A 17,635-nucleotide genomic window follows, 5' to 3' on the forward strand; every position below is an offset into this window, starting at 1 on the left:
GCCATGAGAGTAGCTAGAGTCATCTGACACGGATATATTTTTGTCATCTCTCCTTCCACAGATCACAAGTGTTTTATATTAAGCCACCCTAAAATAGAACTAAGCCCTTTTCACTCTTTGTAATGAAGTAATTGTGTGTTTGAGGGAAGCTGCTATCTCTACAACCTGCTCTGGAGTACAATACTACTGATGTCTTAATCTCCTGTAGATAGAATTGAAGAATCTTCCAGTGCTGACTTTCCTACTGTCACGTTAACTCCTGCTATATTTGGCAAGCTGTGTATTCTTGTTTTCTCTGTCTCATCACACTCTTTTCCACAGCTTGGGTAAGGTGGCTGAAGATCTGTTTTCCGTTCCTCCCTTCCTGGCAGGGCATTGAGCTGCGGTTATGAAAGGAAGAGATGTTTCTGTCAGCAGCTCCCTTCCAGCACAAAGCAGCCTCCTTTGTGCACTGTGTGCCCAAGAAAAACCATGCCCCCCACTACCCAGAAACTGGCTCTGCTCCAGAGCAGGCTCTCTGCAAACAATGCTCAATGTTACTAAAGAAAATAAATTTTAGTGCTTGGCATGAGAATGTATTTTAAAGCTGTGGAAAGTTTTCCTTTTGAAGTCTGCATTCCTTCATGTGTATCACTCACTCAAAATGTTTCTGAGTTGAACTGAAATCGCAGTGGCTGTGTGACTGTGCCACACACTTTCAGCTGAAGTTGGTCTTCCACAGCATATTTATTGTGAACTGTCTACTGCATTCATCAGACTCCTTCCAGGCTTCCCCAGCAAGTGAGCAGAGAGACAAAAATACAGTAATTCTTTAATGTGCAATAAAATTTAGTATTGGGTATGTGGAAGGGCCAGAGTGAATTTGTCTAGACTTCACTCACCCTGGCATTTCCTATGTTCTAACTGCTGTATCTGTAACCTCAGAGGTTACTTATTGGATTTGCAATATTTATAAATTCTCTTGTTTATTTTTTATAAGGGTATAAAAAGGAAGTTCAAATAACATAATACTGTGGGATTTTTAAAATACTGCTTTATGTTTTCTTGTTTAAATACACTTTGATTATATATAAGCATCTTTAATTGCAAGGTGAAATATAGAGGATTTGTTCCAGGATTCCAAATTTGTAATTATGTCCCATATTTAACATTTATTTCCTTATTGCCTTTTTAATTTACAGATACACTTAGTTATTGACAGGACATTATGTACAGTAAAGGGAGTATTAAAAGCTGTAAATATGTTCAGAAATGTAATTTCCAAATAATGCAAATGTTGCTACCTCTAATATGCTAATGTGCAATCACAAGCACTTGTGGGTATTTTATGATCAGTTTTTATGGGAGCTATAAACTGTGACCTGAGGAGCTGGTTTGTGTCCAGGTTGTCCGTGCTGCAGGTTGTGCCCTTTTTGCCAGATGCTCCTTGGCTATCTTTTGTTTGAGTTTTTAATATTTAACCCCTTTCCCCAATTGGTTGTACTCTGCTTTGGTCTTGAGTGACCTGTATTTTGCAGCATTGGAGGCCCAAAGGGTTGAGTTCTAACAGTGTTTCCATACTAAAAGCATGAAATATATGTCTTTGGTTATGCATGGTAAAATTACTGTTATTAATTGTAGAGGAAATGCCAGACTGAACAGGCCATGGGCTCATCTTAACACACTCTTTGCCTTCAGCAGGGCTTGTCTGTCTTTCGGAGGAAAGGGAAACCCCTATAATTAAATTTGAAATCAACTGATTTTCACTTTAATTTGGTTGTCTGACAAAGAAAATCAATACTTAAAATATTTTTACTGAGCTTTAGAATTATATTTTCACAACAGCAGAAAGCTGAAATCAAAACACACCATCAAGGATTTGACGTTTAATCAGAATTGTGTCCTTCATTTGGAGGTCTGCAACAGATTTAAAAACAACAATCATAGTGTGAGGCTGTAGTAATTTGCAGTGTTCTTAAGACAGGATTTTGTGATGCTGGCAAACCTGTTATTTCCTGGAGTCATTAACATCTATGCTGAGATTTCCTTGGAGCTGCTGGGTCATACTGACTGGTTTCAAATTCTGGTCTTTCCAGTACTGCCTACAGTGCACCTGAGCAGTGGGATGTCCTGGGAGGCAGAGATGGAAATTTCACTGAGGCCCAGCTAATGAGCTGCTTTTGCCCTTTCATTGAACACTTACAAACCTTGGAGTTGTACCCTCATTCTTACAGTTGTGGTTTCTGCTTTCAGTCATCCCCTCTCCTTGCAGGGATGGATTTCAGAGGTTAAAAGTATGGCTGTTAAAGGTATCATCAGCTTAATTGAGAGTCCTTGAAAAGAACTAAAAATTGAGAAATGTTGTAAGTGTGTTGCCTTTTGGCTGATGAGCATTTCCTTGTTCCTACTCTTGTTCTGCAGGCTTGTGTGAGCAGGAACACTGAGTGGGGTGTTCACAGCTATCCTTGCTCCCAGTAGTGGTCTGTGGTGGGGACACCCTGTCTTTGGCTGTGCTCCAGGCTCACTGTCTGGCACTAGCACAGGTTGCCCAGAGAAGCTGTAGCTGCCCTACCCCTGGGAATGTTCAAGGCCAGGCTGGATTTGGCTTGGAGCAACCTGGATAGTGGAAGGTGTTCCTGCCTATGGCAGAGGGTGGAACTGGATGAGATTCAAGGTCCCTTCCAACCCAAACCATTCTGTCATTCTGTATCTCAGTCATGTGCAGAATACATGGCTATTCAGGATACTGGTTTTTCAGAGCTTGGATGAGTAATATGGAGATGCACTGAGCATCTTCCAGCAGAGTTGTTTCTGTGAGTGGTTTAAGGGATCTTTTAGAAGGATTACTCCAAGGAATGGAGTAATTGCATGCTATCACACACTTTGAAGTAAACGTGTTGCTCTTTAGCACAGTGCCAAACCTCCTCACCTGAGAACTGGCTGAGCTCTGTTACTCAGTGATCACCACAGTTTGAATTATTCAGGGCAAGGTGCAAGTGGAGACCCAGCACTTAAACTCTGCTGGCCTAGAGTGAAACAGCCCTGGACAAAGGGACAGTAATCACAGTCACTGAAAATACACAAATAAGTCTGTCTGCAGAGCAGTTGTCTCCAGTTGATTGCCCTGAGTAATTTTTTAATTTTAGGGTTTTGTTTGCAGAATTTGCCCTAGCCAATGATGCATCATAGTGACTTTGCTCCTTAGTATTTAGCCTGTGTGCCTTACAGCAAGCTCCTGCCACCAGAGAAGCAGGAATTGTACCCCTTCAGCCTGGCATTGTGATGCTGCAGCTCTTTCCTGGTGCCATCACAGAAGCATCGGGGAGAGATTTGTCCCATATAAAATCCATGGATAAGTTATGAATCAGTCTTTGTCAAGTAAACATTGTTCCAGTTTGGCTCCATTGCACAGTCTAACATCTCCAGTGAACTGCTGATTCTTCTTTTCAAGCAGGAGCATGGTTTAGGCATAAGTCAGTGAGCTGTGTTAACACATTCTTAAAAGTTTAGTCCCCTGGCTCAGTGCTATTGGAATCTGCTTCCTCTCACCTAGGTGGGTTTGGTTTGTTGCATGGATTTAGTGGTTGAGCTCACAGCCAGTGTTAAGATCACTTTCTCTGTTAGCATTATCTTGATTAAACTGTTCAATTTTTCATGTTCAACAGTGTTCCAGCAAGATATTTTACATATATATCTTTTAAATAAGGAATATTTTCTTTCTTGTGTGTTGCCTTAGTAGAAGTGTGCCTCTAAAATGCTTAAAACCAAATGCTGGTGGTTTTGATTTGTTGCAGGGTTCTCGGTGCTCCTCGGATGCCAACATGCTTGGAGAGATGATGTTTGGCTCTGTGGCCATGAGCTACAAGGGCTCCACGTTGAAAATTCATCAGATCCGGTAAGATTAACTTTTTGCTGCAGGTGTTTTCAGAAGACTCACTCCTTAGTGCTGATAAAAGATGAATGAATGGCACAAGTGCAGAGTAAAATGGATTTCTGTGTTTGCTTTGAAGTCAGTCTGGTGTCATTTTTGAAATAAAAGGCTGTTATGTTGTGTTAAGGTCCATAAAATCTGGAGGGCTGTGAAATGGAAGGCAAAACCTGTCTTGGCAGTGTTTCTGACTGACATCTTCCCTCCTGTTCCCCAGCTCCCCTCCCCAGCTCATGCTCAGCAAGGTGTTCACAGCCCGCACGGGAAGCAGCATCTACGGCAGTCTGAACACGTGAGTGCACTACACTTTGTAGCTATTGCACAGAAGCAGGTGAATGTAAGAACACACAGGGCTTGCTTTGGACCCTCCAGATTCTTTCTCTGAAAAAATAACTCCTTGCTACACCCTGTCAGTGGTGTCCTCACCTTTCCCTCACGGTTGTCTTCACCTCAGCTGGCTCTGAGGGAATGAATGAACCATTCCTTCCATGCTGATATGGTGAAGCTTGATATTGTAAGGTACAAAAGTACCTACCTGCAACCTTGGGGATTCAGTCCAAGATGAAGAAAAAGGTGTCACAAAAATATCTGGCTTCAGAGGGTTCCAAGTTTAGTTTTCTGTTATTAAATGACCCACCTGAGGATGTGGCTTAGGTATGAAAACTTTTTCTAATAGAAGCCTGTGTTCTTACCTTGTCTGTTCTATTTTGGCTATAATGAACTATCTCTCTATTCTACTGAAATGCAAATCACTGGTTTTGTTATATGTTTTATGTTTGCTATAGGTTGCAGGACAGTCTTGAGTTCATTAATCAAGACAGCAATACATTAAAGCCTGACCACAGTACAATTATGAATGGACTTCTTGGGAATATAGGTAATTGCAAAAATATTTTATTTGCTGATATCTTTGAGTAATCATAGATTCTAGAATATGCAAATCTTTTAAATAGAATAAAATTTCTAAAAAGTTAAAGACATAACAGAAAATTAATGCTGATGGAGCTTGGAGGAGAATAAATTGGACTGTTCAGGGAATTAGCAGTAATTCAGTATACACAGCTGCATATGTGTATATAAAGTACATAATAGAAATATTTATATATACTTAAGTTCAAATACAGAAAATATTGGAAAATAACATTGTGTAGAAATTCCTGAACAGCCTATATCTGATCAGGCAGGACTGATTCTGCCTGGCTCAGTTCCCTGGTTTTATTTTCATTAATAATTCTTGTTCTGCTCTGTACTCTGCCCACCTGAGCACTTGTAGCCACGTGTCCTGTGCGAGTCTCAGTTAACCTTGCTCAGCTGCGCTGGAGCTTTGCATCAGATTAGACAGAATGTCTTTGTGTTCTCTCCTCTGGCTGACCATGGGAGCTAAGCAGTCCTGAGAAACCATCTCGAATCCTCAGTTCTCAGCTTCCCTGGAAGAGCTGTGGGTGGAGGCTCCATGAACATTAGATAACAAACGTCTTGGCTTTTCCTCTTGGGAGCAGTTGAGCTGATAGGACTGGACTTCAGTGCTTGCTTGTCCAGTGTAGCAGCCTGGTCCATGGCTCTACAGCACATCTTCCCTTTCCCTTCATTTTGATTGTTGACTTTCCAAGCAAACGTCTGTTGTAGGTGGAATAAGGGGCTTATTTTCACAATTGCTTTCCAGGATATTGCTGTATGTAAAATATGCTTTTATAGGGTTGGAAGTAAGGAGTATATTTGATGACTGTGTTTTCTTAAATGGGTTTCTGACTCTGATGTGGTTCTAGATCTTAGGGGTGTTTACTGCTTTCCTTCACATTGACTTTGCTAAGACTGTGCCCAAGCATGGGCTTAAATGCTTCTCCAGCTCATGAACTGTATACCTCATTAAAATAATTTGCAGTAGTATATTTGTAAGAGAAACCAATTAAGATTGTAAGAACCTTATAAATTCATTTCCCACAGTCCTTTCAGACTTCAGTTGTGATTTTTGCAGTGAATGTGATGCCTGATCTAAGAGGCAGGAGATCATCTTCATCTACAGTTAGGGTTTGCTGTGGCTTGTGCCTGGCAGAAGTTTGCTGTAGCATTAGAGTGATCTAAACTGCAAGTTCAGATAATGCAGCTCTTAGGCATGGAGTGATTCAGGTGTAGCCAGTGCCACCTGTTCACCTGTGTCCAGCTGAGAGGTGACTCTGATGACTGCCCCAAGAACCGAGCACGAGGTATGAGCACCTCGTGTGTGGCAAGAGGCACAAGGTTGCCAGCAAGAAGAGGATGCTGAAGTTTTCTTTGTAATTGAGCTGCACAAGTTTTCAACAGTGTTTGTTTACAGTTCCCGTTTGAGCACAGAGGGAACCCTAGGTAAAGTAGGGAGAGGAGTTAATCTGTAACTGCAGCATTTCTAAGAACTGTGCTCAGCAGCAGAGACTGCTCCCGACTCACCTGTGACAGGAGGAGGGTCTATGTGTTTTGGCTGGGAACTGTTTACAAGGTGCTTTTTTCAGATGTGCTGGCTAAAAAAAAAACCAAAGCAGCCCTGGTCATGTGTTCCCTTTAATGACTGGAGGCCTAAGAGAATGGAAGGGAACTTTGAGGTGCAGCCTTCATGTTTTGTATATGTGCTCACTCATGTTTGAGTCAGCATTGACTTCAAGTATAGGAGAGGGACTGGCAATTAACTCTTTAAAAATACTAAACATGTTTTTTTCTGGCTCTGTGCACAGTAAATACACTGTTTCCCTGGTATATCTGTAATCCAATATTACTTTTTAAATGAACTACTGGGACTGCTAACATTTATTTTCTGTGTGGTCATTTCACTCAACTTATGTACTGACTATTCTCAGAACTACTTCAGCCTGTAATTTTCTGTTGGTTCTACTAAGATGAATTCCTGCCTTCTTTCTCTCCCTTCCTCGTTCTCTTCAGAAGCAGTGTTCCCAGGCACCCCAGCAGTGTGGATGTTAAAACAAACATTATACTCTGTGATGAATCTCCTATTTGTGTGAGCCTGCATAAATTAATCATTTTTCAACCTTAAAATAAAAAAAAATTAAAAAGCCCTTTTGAGAAACCCCATCCTTGTATGGGAGACAGTGGAAAGCTGGGTCTATTATTTTAATCTATAAATACTGTATAGGCCAGCTGTGAGACTCATCCTCGCATCAGTGTTCTGGTGAAGCCTCAGAGCTGTTCTCCTGCCTGTGTTACTCTGCATTTATGTTGGCTCAAACCGTCTCCCTGCCCTGGCCCCCTCCCTATGGACTGTTCTGCTTTACTAACCTCATTCTCTGATGTGTATTTTACGTTTTGCCATGTAGGTCTTTCCCAGCTTTGCAGCCCCAGGCGGGCATTCTCAGAGCAAGGTCCGCTCCGCCTCATCCGGAGCGCCTCTTTCTTTGCAGGTTTGCTGTGTGCTGTGTGCTGTGCTGTGGGGCTAGTCTAGCTGGGGTGACAACCTGTGTGGATTTGTAGTTTAGCCCTGCAAATAAGATCTCATACAAAAAAAAAAAAAAAAAAAAAAAAAAAAAAAAGACAGTGGTGTCTTACCTTTCTGGATACATTCCTTAAATCCCCAGAGGACAGCAGGCATTTAATAGTCCTCTTTGGTATTATCTATGTTGTTTTGTTTTGGAAACCTAAATATTTAAATATGGAATTTATATTTATGGGGATAGTATTTTACAATGATGTCCAAACTGTAAAAATTAGAGCTAAATTAGATTAATTCAAAAGGGACATTTCTTGCTTTTAGTGGCTGGATCTTATTTCCATGGCTGAGTAGCTTTATTTCACACACATATTTGTAAAATATATCACATTTAAAGACTGTTGAGCCTGACACACCTTTGATCTTGTCTATATGCAGACTGTGAATCTGGACAGCTTACAGCTTAGTTGAACAACCAATGCACTGCTCACAACTTAAAATGTATCAATTTATTAAAAGACAGCATTCAAAATTTCTTTAAAAATACATATATAATACCTGAGAAAGCTGGTATAGGAATGAAGTTTTGAGTTTATTTTGAGTTTTGGTGTGTTTCTGCCTATACACTGAGTAGTACAAATGTTATCAACATCCTCTTGGTACAATAAAATTTATTGAAAATTATCTGTGGAAAGAAACAAAGTCCTGGTTTTAGTTTGCACTAAAATAGGTGTATGGACTTGAGAAAAACATATACAGCCTTCTCAGGTAAGTGTTTTGGTTTGTTCAGCTAAGCAGTCTTTCTTGGTGATGGCCTTGTGCAGTGCTGTTGATCTGAATTAATGAGCATGGTTTTGTTCCATTAATTACATGGAGATCTGCAAACAAGAAAGGAACTGTACATTCCCCTGCTGATTGGTATTCCTTGTTTTACAGTTCACAGCAACCCTATGGATATGCCTGGGAGGGAGCAGAATGAGGACAGAGACAGCGGTATAGCAAGATCTGGTAATGGCAGTTCCATGTGTTAACCCTGTAAACACCAAAAATATTTATTTGTCATGGGATCTCTGCACATCATGAAGCAGTGCTGAAATGGGATTGTTCTGTTTTGCTCTGTGACATTAATGACACCTCCCTGTACAGGTCCAGATGGTGCAGGTGTTGAGGACACCTCACAGTAACCTGACAGCAGTGTCTTATATTATTGCTGCAAATAAGTAAGGCAAATTAAATATTGAATGAATTTGCAGCATTTCTAAACAATTCTTGCTGACATCTCCTTTCCAAATCCAGGAGACCAGGTTGGATGGGGCTTAGAGAAACCTGGTCTAGTGGAAGATGTCTCTACCCATGGCAGGGGATGGAATGAGATGAGTTTCAGATCCCTTCCAACCCAAATCATTCTGTGATGGTAATGTTAAAACATGAATTGGCCTCAACAACACCCCTTTCTTCCCTCCAAATTCGGGATGTTGGACACTTGAGCTGGGATTGTAAAGGCTGTTAAAGGATGTGATCAACACTACTCCTTTCCACAAGGAATTTATTTCCTGATACTCAGGTTGCTGAGCAAGGTGCATCCTGTGCATTACCTATTGTGTAAATCAGCAGGACTGTCCCACCCTTGTTGTGCTTGTATGGCTTGTTAATGTCATTATAAACTGGTTATTTTTATATTAGAAACATAGATAAGCAAAAGAGAACGCACTTGAGAAGCAACACCAGTATATCTTAAGGGACTTTGTTTAGTTGCTGGTGTTATATGCCAAATGCTCTTTTTTTCTGGAGAGATTTTTATTCCTCCTGTTTTTGCAGCATCTCTTAGCAGTCTGCTCATCACTCCGTTTCCATCTCCGGGCTCCTCGTTCAACAAGAGCTGTGCCAGCAGCTACCAGCGGCGCTGGCGTCGCAGCCAGACCACCAGCCTGGAGAACGGGGTCTTCCCTCGATGGTGAGCTGGGGATGGAAGTGCTGCTTGCTGCCCCCACACCATTGTCAGCCTGATTCTGCTCTTGCATATGTACATCTGCTCTTGCTGATGCTTTCAGTGGGGTATTTACAGAGGTGTAAGTCAGGCTGATCTTTTTTAGTCTCTGTTCCTCATGGTGTTCATTGTTTTTTCACTAACTGGAAAGCCATCAGCAACATGTAAATCTGTAGGCTGTATTTTTGAGGATTAGAAGCCCTAAAATTGTACTCAAAACACAAATTATTGGCAGGAATGGGAGAGAACTAGAATACCACATTCTGATCCAATGAACACTTTGAATCTGGTTCCAGAGTTTTGTGGTTGCAGAATCAACTAATAGTTGTTTGTAAAAAATCCCAAAGGGGTTGTTATCAAAGATGATTATTTGACAACACATTCAAGCAAAAGGTATTTGTTGAAGTTAAATGTTCAAGAACTGAATCACACAGGAAACCAAGGTACTACTTTAAGCAGTGGATTACATTAACTTTCCCTTTTGTTCATTCTCCAAGGTCCATGGATGAAAGCTTCAACTTGTCAGATGACAGCTCTGGTTCAACCCCAGGAATTGTTAGGAAGAAAAAGATAGCAATTGGGGTTATTTTTTCACTCTCAAGAGATGAAGATGAAAACAACAAATTTAACGAGTTCTTTTTTTCACACTTCCCTCTTTTTGAGAGTCACATGAACAAACTGAAGAGTGCAATAGAACAGGTAAATACAGTTGCTTTGGCTTCTTGCATTTGTACTGCTGTATGTTCTCCCAGCCCTGTCAGATTAATTTCTAACTCCTGTTGCTAGTTACAAAAGTGGGATCAACTTGATGTTGGGTGTGGGAATTGCATCACTGCAGTTAAAACTTGGGCCACTTTTATGCCTTGAATGGTGAAAAGCACAAAAGAGGCAGAAGCTGCAAATGTGCCTCACCTGTCTTCCCTCAGATAGGAAAGTTGGCACTTGGACCGTCACTTTATCACGTAAAAAAATTACTTGTATGACCAGTTGAACAAAAGATAAAGTCAAACACATGACTTGGTTTTCCATTTTCTGTGCTTCTGTAGCTCTGTGTTACTTATCTGTTTAATGATTGTTTTCAAGGCCATGAAAATGAGTCGGAGATCAGCTGATGCCAGCCAGCGGAGTTTGGCATATAACAGAATTGTGGATGCCCTAAATGAGTTCAGGTGAGCCCCGTGTCTCCTGTCCTTCCTGTCTCTTTCTTCAAAAGCACTTGAGCGTGTTTTAGAACTTCTTAGTGCAGGATAAATAACTTGAAATGTCTAAAGTTAGTAACAGCAAAGGACTGGTGATACCAAGCCATCCTAATGGATGTTTCTGAGGTTTTGGATTTTTCCAAGTGTGCGTGTCCATCAGTCCTGTGTGAACAGGACACAGATATTCAGGGTTTTCTGTGCTTTAGGTGATAAGGAAGCTCCCAGTGACTTCTTAAATAGTGTTTTGTTGCTTGTCAAGAGGAGGAAAAGCATTGCAAAGCCCTGTTAGGGAAATCCTCCTCTAGTGTGTGTTGTCCTGATGTGTGAGCAAAGCTGACCCCTCGCTCAGCTGCGCTCTAAAGGCGTTTCAGAAAAACAGCTAGGAAGAGGGAGAGCTGTCATTTCCCACAGTCAAATGCAGTGCTGTAATCTCTGGCTATTGGTACCTGCAGGACCTCTCTGTTCAACAGTTATTATACAAAGTAACACAGATAAGCACATCCCTGGCATTTAGCTGTATTTTCTTTCCACAGTTGAAGTAATGGGGAGGGAGTTAAGATGAAATCCGTCTGTTTCGAGTGATTCATCTCCTCTCAGATGGGAGTGGCAGGGTGCTTGCTTTTACAACCACTGTAGAGCTACTTTTTAGAGACATTATTGAAGACAGCTCTCTGATGTTATAAAAAGAAATTTCTGACATCAGGATGTATTTTACTGAACAGAGAAGGATTCTGAGGGCTCACTTATTTTTCCACGATTCCACTTCTTACCTGAATGCCATGGATTAGGTGGTGCTGCAGGACGAAGGCACAGTGTATTTTAAATCTTTTTAGAAGCTCACCTCCAGGCAGTCACAAAGAAGGGCAGAAGGATATGTCCTGTAGGGACAAAAGGCAGAAAAGAGGGAGCACGTGGGCCTGTGGTGAGAGGTGGATGGGATAAACTGTGCCAAGAGAGGGAGCAGAGGGAGCTCATGACTGCTGGGAGCTGCTGATCCAGCCCAGGGGCCTGAGACAAGTTCAGCAACTCGGAGCAGCCACAATGATTCCTCCACTCCCACAGCTCTGCCCTGTCTCTCCTCCCAGGTCTCTCCCTGAGACATTTCTGTGCCTTCCCACCCTCTGTTAACACCAGCTCTCCAGCTGTTTTCCAAACCTTCCCCCCAAAACATCCCCCTTCCAGATATACTCAGCGGACTTCGCCCGTTCTCCTTTGTCCTTCCAAGTTAAACAGTTCCAGAGAACTGGGGACGGACACCTACCCCAAGTCAAAAGTAGGAAAAAAACCCCTGAAAATCTCCTTTGCTGGCTTTTCCTCCTAGAGGGACGCTCAGCAGTGCTGAGCTGGGATGGGGTGAGGAAGGCTGCCGAGGTCAGGCTCAGGAAGAAAGCCCTGTCCCAGCAGACACTCACTGCACACCAGGAGCTGGGATCATTCCCATGACATGGCCATTGCATAACCAGCACTTGGAGCATGTAACCACCAGTTCTATGCAGAGGTTTCCATGGTGATATAAATATTGCTCTTTAATAGTGTAATGAAGTTAATTAAATCTAGTATAATTTCATAGAAATTAATTTCCTGGGGCAGCAGCCTTTGGCAATGTTGGGTCTTGCTGGGGTTTTTTTAAGGGATTGCATTCAGAGGTGGGCAACAGCTGGTGCCCCCAGTTGAGGCAGGGTCCTTGAGCCCCTGTAAGATGCAAGAGCGTGTGTCATCCTCATTTCTGTGACATGCAAGACCCCCTTGCTTTTCAAAGCAATGCAGGATGTGTCTGGTAAGAGGAGAGAGGTATATTTAAATACCAAAGGCTGGATGCAAAGATGCTCTGGCACAGGTTCAGCAAACCCATTTAGGACACTATTATCTCTTTAGGTGTCTCCTTTCCCACTGAAGTCACGGGGAAGTCAGGAGATGAGTCCTTTGGTGAACCTGAGACTTGTGTTGATTGCTGTCCTCTTAGCAAATTGTGCTGGAGGGAAGAAGGGTGCTGGCTTCAGTGGGTTGGTGATTCTAAAATGTAATCCTGTTACTGGTTTAACTCATTGCAGTGTAGTTGTTTTGAGGTGAATATTTTTTGTTTGCTTTTCTTTAAACCCCCTAGATTTTTAGAGGTGCTGATGTGCACTCATCTGGCCCTCAGATCAGTGGGCATGGGGGATGTGCTGCCCTGCTGATGGGGGAAGGTAGCATGCCACCCCAGAGTCCTCTCTGCAGGGAAGGGGCTGTGGCTGTAGGTCACTTCACTGCCTGCAAAAAGGGAGTTGGGTCAAAGTTGGAAAACAAAGCTGCCTTCTCTCGAAGGCCGAGGCTGCTTCTGCAAATGGAGGCTGTTGATAAATTTGCCATCAGTTTGGTGCCCAGCTCCAGGCCTACCTTTGCATCATTAGTCACTTTACAGCAATTTTTAATTTTCTAAAGCACTGATGGGTTTAGCTATTAACACTTGACTTAGAGGCTTAGAACTCTCTGTGGATGTCAGCTGTGCAGACACATGACTTACGAAATAAGCTACTGTACTTGCATAAACATTTTGGCTCCCCGGTCCCTGAGGCCAGCACAGCACATTGATAACACAAATTATGCATGTGACTAATACCTGTGTGGCACAAACGCAGGCTGGCAAGGAAACCCTGATCGCAGGGCTTGGGGAAACACCTCTCTGCTCCCTGGCAGACAGATTTGATCCCATTTTCTGCCAGTAATTTTTAAGCAGCTTATGCTGCTGTGAGCTGAGTGGTGCGTTGTGCTCAGTGGTGCCAGAATGGGCACTGAGTGGTGGAGGAGCCCCGCTCCTGCATTCCCTGCAGTGGGGATTGCCTTTGTTCTGCTGTTCCTTTTTAAGGAAAAATCATTTTTGGAAGGAAGGAGTGGGGATAGGAAACAAATGTATCTGAATTAAGCGCTATAAACCACTGATTATTTTCCTTCTTTGCCATATGTTGTGGCTGCTAAACAGCAGAGCTCTGGGGGCACAGTGCTGAGGGTCAGTGTGTTTTCCACGTGGGTGGAAGGGGGCTGCAGCAGGATGCTTTCATCCATGAGGAGCTGTGTGGCTCGTTTGGTTTGTACAGCACCAGGGAAAGATGCCTGGGGATTGGTACTGAAAATTGGTACTGAACTCGAGTATTTTACAATTTGGTTGTGGGGTGTACGTGGGTGAGGGTGAGGCAGGGAGCAGCTGTGCTGTGGTGTCTGTGGGAGCAGGGCTGCTGGCCTTGGTGCCACCTGTGCCCACAGGGCAGGCAGACCCCAGAGGAGCTGGGCTGGGCTTGGCTCAGGGCTTCCTTTCTGCTTGGCCAGGCTGGGCTTCACTGGCTCTGGAAGGCTGTGAGATGTGAAGGTGTTTCCTGAGGGGCTCCTCTGCCCCTGTGCTCGATGCTGCATTGCTGGGGACAAGGTGCCTGGGAGCTCCAGGCTGGAGTTCAGCCTCCCAGAGGCGTTTCCAAATATAAACCAATTTAAATGTACTGGAACCCTCAAAAGAGCAGAGTCTCTCATTAACTGAGCTTTCCCTCACATGCTGGGGTGTGTGTGGGGAGGGAGGGGAGGGGGTGTTGCTGCAGATGGCCAAGAGCAGAGGGGCCAAGGGGTTTTTAATGATTGTTATTTTTAAAATCCAGTTAACTTCCCTAGTAGTGTTTGAGGAGGTATTCTACATGTCGGTTTTTTGTTTTGTTTTCGTTTTTGCCCTTTGCTATCTGGCAGGAGAGCCCTTCCCTGGGTGTTTGAAGAGCTGGGAAGCAGTTAATCCTTGCCCTTGGTCTCTGCCATTGCTGCCTTGGCTGGCTGGAGGGTTCCCTGTACTGCAGTCACATGCCTGCTGGCCAGGGGCCAGGGCAATCTGATCTGGCTCGGAGGAAACACTATCAGCTGCAGATGCAGCCAGGGTTACCAGAATAGTAAATAACGAATCACAAGACTCAGGCTATCTTTTCAACGAAAACAAGTATTTTAATATGTTTGTTTTAGTATAGAAGTAGTTTCTTTTTTCAAAACAGCTGAGCTGCAAGAGGCTTGGCTTGGGTTAGTTTGCATAGGTTGGAGAAATAAACAGTATTTTACGTTAAGTTGTGCTGTTTAGCTTCTCAGGTCAGCTGTGTCTGGGGGGTGTAAGTTTTCATACTTGTTTTGAGCTTTGAAACTCCTTGAGTTTGAGATCCTTGGACTTGAGATTTCTTTTTTTTTTTGGGCATCCTTAACATCCACTCCAATTAATGGACTGTGAACAGAAAGCTTTCCCCTAATAACCCCCCCCAGTCCCAGCTTGCCCCCTGCCGAGGAATGAACTCCCAGTACCCCACTCCAGTGCTGCTGGAGACCCTCTGGTGCCCCAGAGGCAGGGCTGGTGGTCCCTGGCTGTGTGCCCCACTCCAGGTGGCAGGACTTGTGCCCAGGTCTGTCACCAGGCTGGGCTTTCCTCCCAGGACAGCATCAGCAGCAGAGGGTGACATGGAGCAGCTGGTGAGGCTGCTCCAAAGTGACCCAGCAGACAGCAAAGCCTCTGGGGGCTGGGGAGTGCAGAGGTAACTCAGCTGCCCCTCTCCAGCACACTGACTCTTTTGTGGTGCGCTCATCATGCTTCGGGAGGTGGAGGATTTGAAGGTCTAACCTTTGGAGAAGACAGGGTTGATTTTGACTGTTGTGAGCACAGGGGATGGATTTTGTATTTGATGAAAATTGGTAGGAAGATTAAGGCAGAGAATGCCACTGCCCCTTCACCTTTCTCCTTCTGGAGCAGCCCTGGTGACCTCAGTCACCTCTGCTGCCCTTTGGGGAGCAGCTCTGGGCTCACCCTGTGCCCAGTGGCTGCAGTAGCTGGGGCAACTCCCTCTCCCCGGGGAGCCCCAGGGCGGGATGTGCTGTGCTGCTGCTGCTGCTGACGTGCAGCTCTCATTTCCTGGGAGTTTCACTTCAAACACTAAACCCGGGCAGATTTGGCAGCTGCTGCTCCAGCGTGTTTGCCTGCCTGGTGTGCACAGCTTTGCTTCTCAAAGTGTCTGTAAATTCTGAGACCATGATATCCAGAGAAGATATATAAGATATAATAGAAGTTCAGAAGTTTTTATATCTATAAAAAAGAAGATATAAGATCTTTATAAATCAGGGGTGGTGGTAGGGCTAATGGGGTAATGTATATCTTTGCCCTTTAAAACAAAAATACTTTGCCTAGAAAAAAGTAGTGCATTAGGCAGGGAGAAACCTGAATTGATCAGTCATTTCTCATGTCCTTTTGTGTTTTTTCAGGCTTACATTTTTACTGTGTTAAAAATACAGCTTCCCATAGTGTCATAATGTAGTTAAAACTGAACTATAACTTGTTTATATTTTAGAGGAGTTTAACAGTACTCTGAGGGATTTTAATCTGGTATATTACTGCAGAGCAAATTTTTCACCATACATTTACTGTCCTCTGTAGAGTCAAAAAGGATGTGGTGAGTGTGTAATAGGTACAGCCACAGGGTGACTTTGACTCTCATACTCTCTATTAAAAGCTAAAGATGTGAACTGCTTCCCTGCTTTACACACCCACACTTCAGAGGTTTGGCCTGGGGACACACCAAGTTTTTAAAGCAAGGAGGAAGTTAAGGTATTTTTACAAGTCAGATACATACAATCTTGTCCTAGTCATAAATAAAGCAGAAGTTTATTTTAAATGAAATAAAGAACAAGCAGGGAGATGGCAGCAAGAAGAAATGATCCATTCCTTCTTCATTCAGAGCAGAGCAGCTTTTGACTTGTGACAGGGAATGTTGCTGAGTTTGGGATCAGGTCAGGTGGATGCAGGAGGAGCCTGTGAGGTTCAGCTCTCCGAGGAAAAGGGTGAATTTGTACTATTTAATGAACAACATGGTTTGGATAATGGTTGCTGAAGAGAAATTTTGTTTCTGATAAATGATAGCTGATCTAAATGTTGCTGTGATTTCTTCTTTTTGTAGAAAAAAAGTAAAAATTTGTTGCTGTTTGGTTGGGGTTTTTGAGGGTTCTTGGGTTTTTTGTTTGGTTTTTTTTTTTTGTTTTGTTTTTTTTTAACCTGGATTTTTTTGGTTTTGTTTTCTAGAACAACTATTTGCAATCTCTACACAATGCCACGGATTGGGGAGCCAGTCTGGCTCACCATGATGTCAGGGACACCAGAGAAAAACCAGCTATGCCATCGCTTCATGAAGGAGTTCACTTTCTTGATGGAAAATGCTTCTAAAAATCAGTATGGTGGATTTAGTTTCTAAATTACATATATGACTGTGCCTTTTTATTTCAAACCAATTTTTAAATCAGTTGTTAAAATCCTGATAATCAAAGAATCAAAAGACCATCCATACATACTTTCTTTTTGAAACTAATAAGAAATTATCTCATTAAATTCCTGCTTCCTCACAATTCTCTAAATCTTGATAGAGGCTGAACATCTGAAACATGTCCATAGGAAGTGTGTGATGTGTGTGAATGTCTGGAAAGGGATGAAGATACCTTACAAAATACATTAACTTACCTTTCAGAATCAGTTATCATATGATGAGCAGGATTATACATTCAGGAAGAGCTGTGTGTGTAATACTGTCAGACCACAAATTGCTTTCAAACCTTAAGTCATTATAAAATGCCCCTGAAGAACTGCTGTGCTCTTTAGTGCTCACTCACCTCTCTGGCTCAGGCCCCAGCTGTGAGCAGATGCTGAAAACAGAGAAAGAAAGAAAGTTCCTGATAAATTGGGGAGAATCTGATAAATTCACTCTTTCTTCTGTCAATACTTTATCCTCTTTCCCCAGGGCACGAGTAGGGGAAGTTTTTAAAGTCCTAAAAAGAGCACAAACCTAGTTTGGGTGGGAATGGCACTCGCAGGTCAGATGTTTGGTCAGGGGCACTGCTCCCTGCAGGGTGGGAAGGGGCTGCTGCTCCCCTCCTCCAGCTCTGCCACCACCTTTGTCCTCTCTTCTCTCCCCTGAGGGGAAGGTGACAGGGTCACTGTGACAGTGGTCACTGTGGTCTGCCTGCTCCTGCCCCAGGGCAATGGGAGGACCCACAGGGAGTTGTGAGGGGTGCAGATATGTTTTCTTAAGATCAATTCCTGCTTCAGTGAAGGGTCTTTGCTGGGATTGTCTCCTTTGATCCCTGCCATTCTGAGTCCT

General features: G+C 43.2%; 1 protein-coding gene across 3 annotated transcripts in view; it reads left to right on the forward strand.

The window, feature by feature from the left end:
* The window catches only part of FNIP1 (folliculin interacting protein 1), a 64,316-nt gene that overhangs the window by 36,121 nt on the left and 10,560 nt on the right, over nucleotides 1-17,635 (forward strand). For 2 of the 3 annotated variants that reach the window (XM_030284264.4, XM_030284265.4), the window contains exons 4-12: nucleotides 3,774-3,874; nucleotides 4,125-4,199; nucleotides 4,693-4,784; nucleotides 7,210-7,293; nucleotides 8,256-8,327; nucleotides 9,138-9,273; nucleotides 9,804-10,005; nucleotides 10,390-10,475; nucleotides 16,567-16,713. In XM_030284264.4, coding sequence (XP_030140124.3) covers nucleotides 3,774-3,874; nucleotides 4,125-4,199; nucleotides 4,693-4,784; nucleotides 7,210-7,293; nucleotides 8,256-8,327; nucleotides 9,138-9,273; nucleotides 9,804-10,005; nucleotides 10,390-10,475; nucleotides 16,567-16,713 — 995 coding nt within the window. The remainder of the gene's footprint in view (nucleotides 1-3,773; nucleotides 3,875-4,124; nucleotides 4,200-4,692; nucleotides 4,785-7,209; nucleotides 7,294-8,255; nucleotides 8,328-9,137; nucleotides 9,274-9,803; nucleotides 10,006-10,389; nucleotides 10,476-16,566; nucleotides 16,714-17,635) is intronic. The other variant, XM_030284267.4, reaches the window with a different exon arrangement.

The sequence above is a fragment of the Taeniopygia guttata genome, chromosome 13 (assembly GCF_048771995.1).
Source record: "Taeniopygia guttata chromosome 13, bTaeGut7.mat, whole genome shotgun sequence".
Classification (NCBI taxonomy): Eukaryota; Metazoa; Chordata; class Aves; order Passeriformes; family Estrildidae; genus Taeniopygia; species Taeniopygia guttata.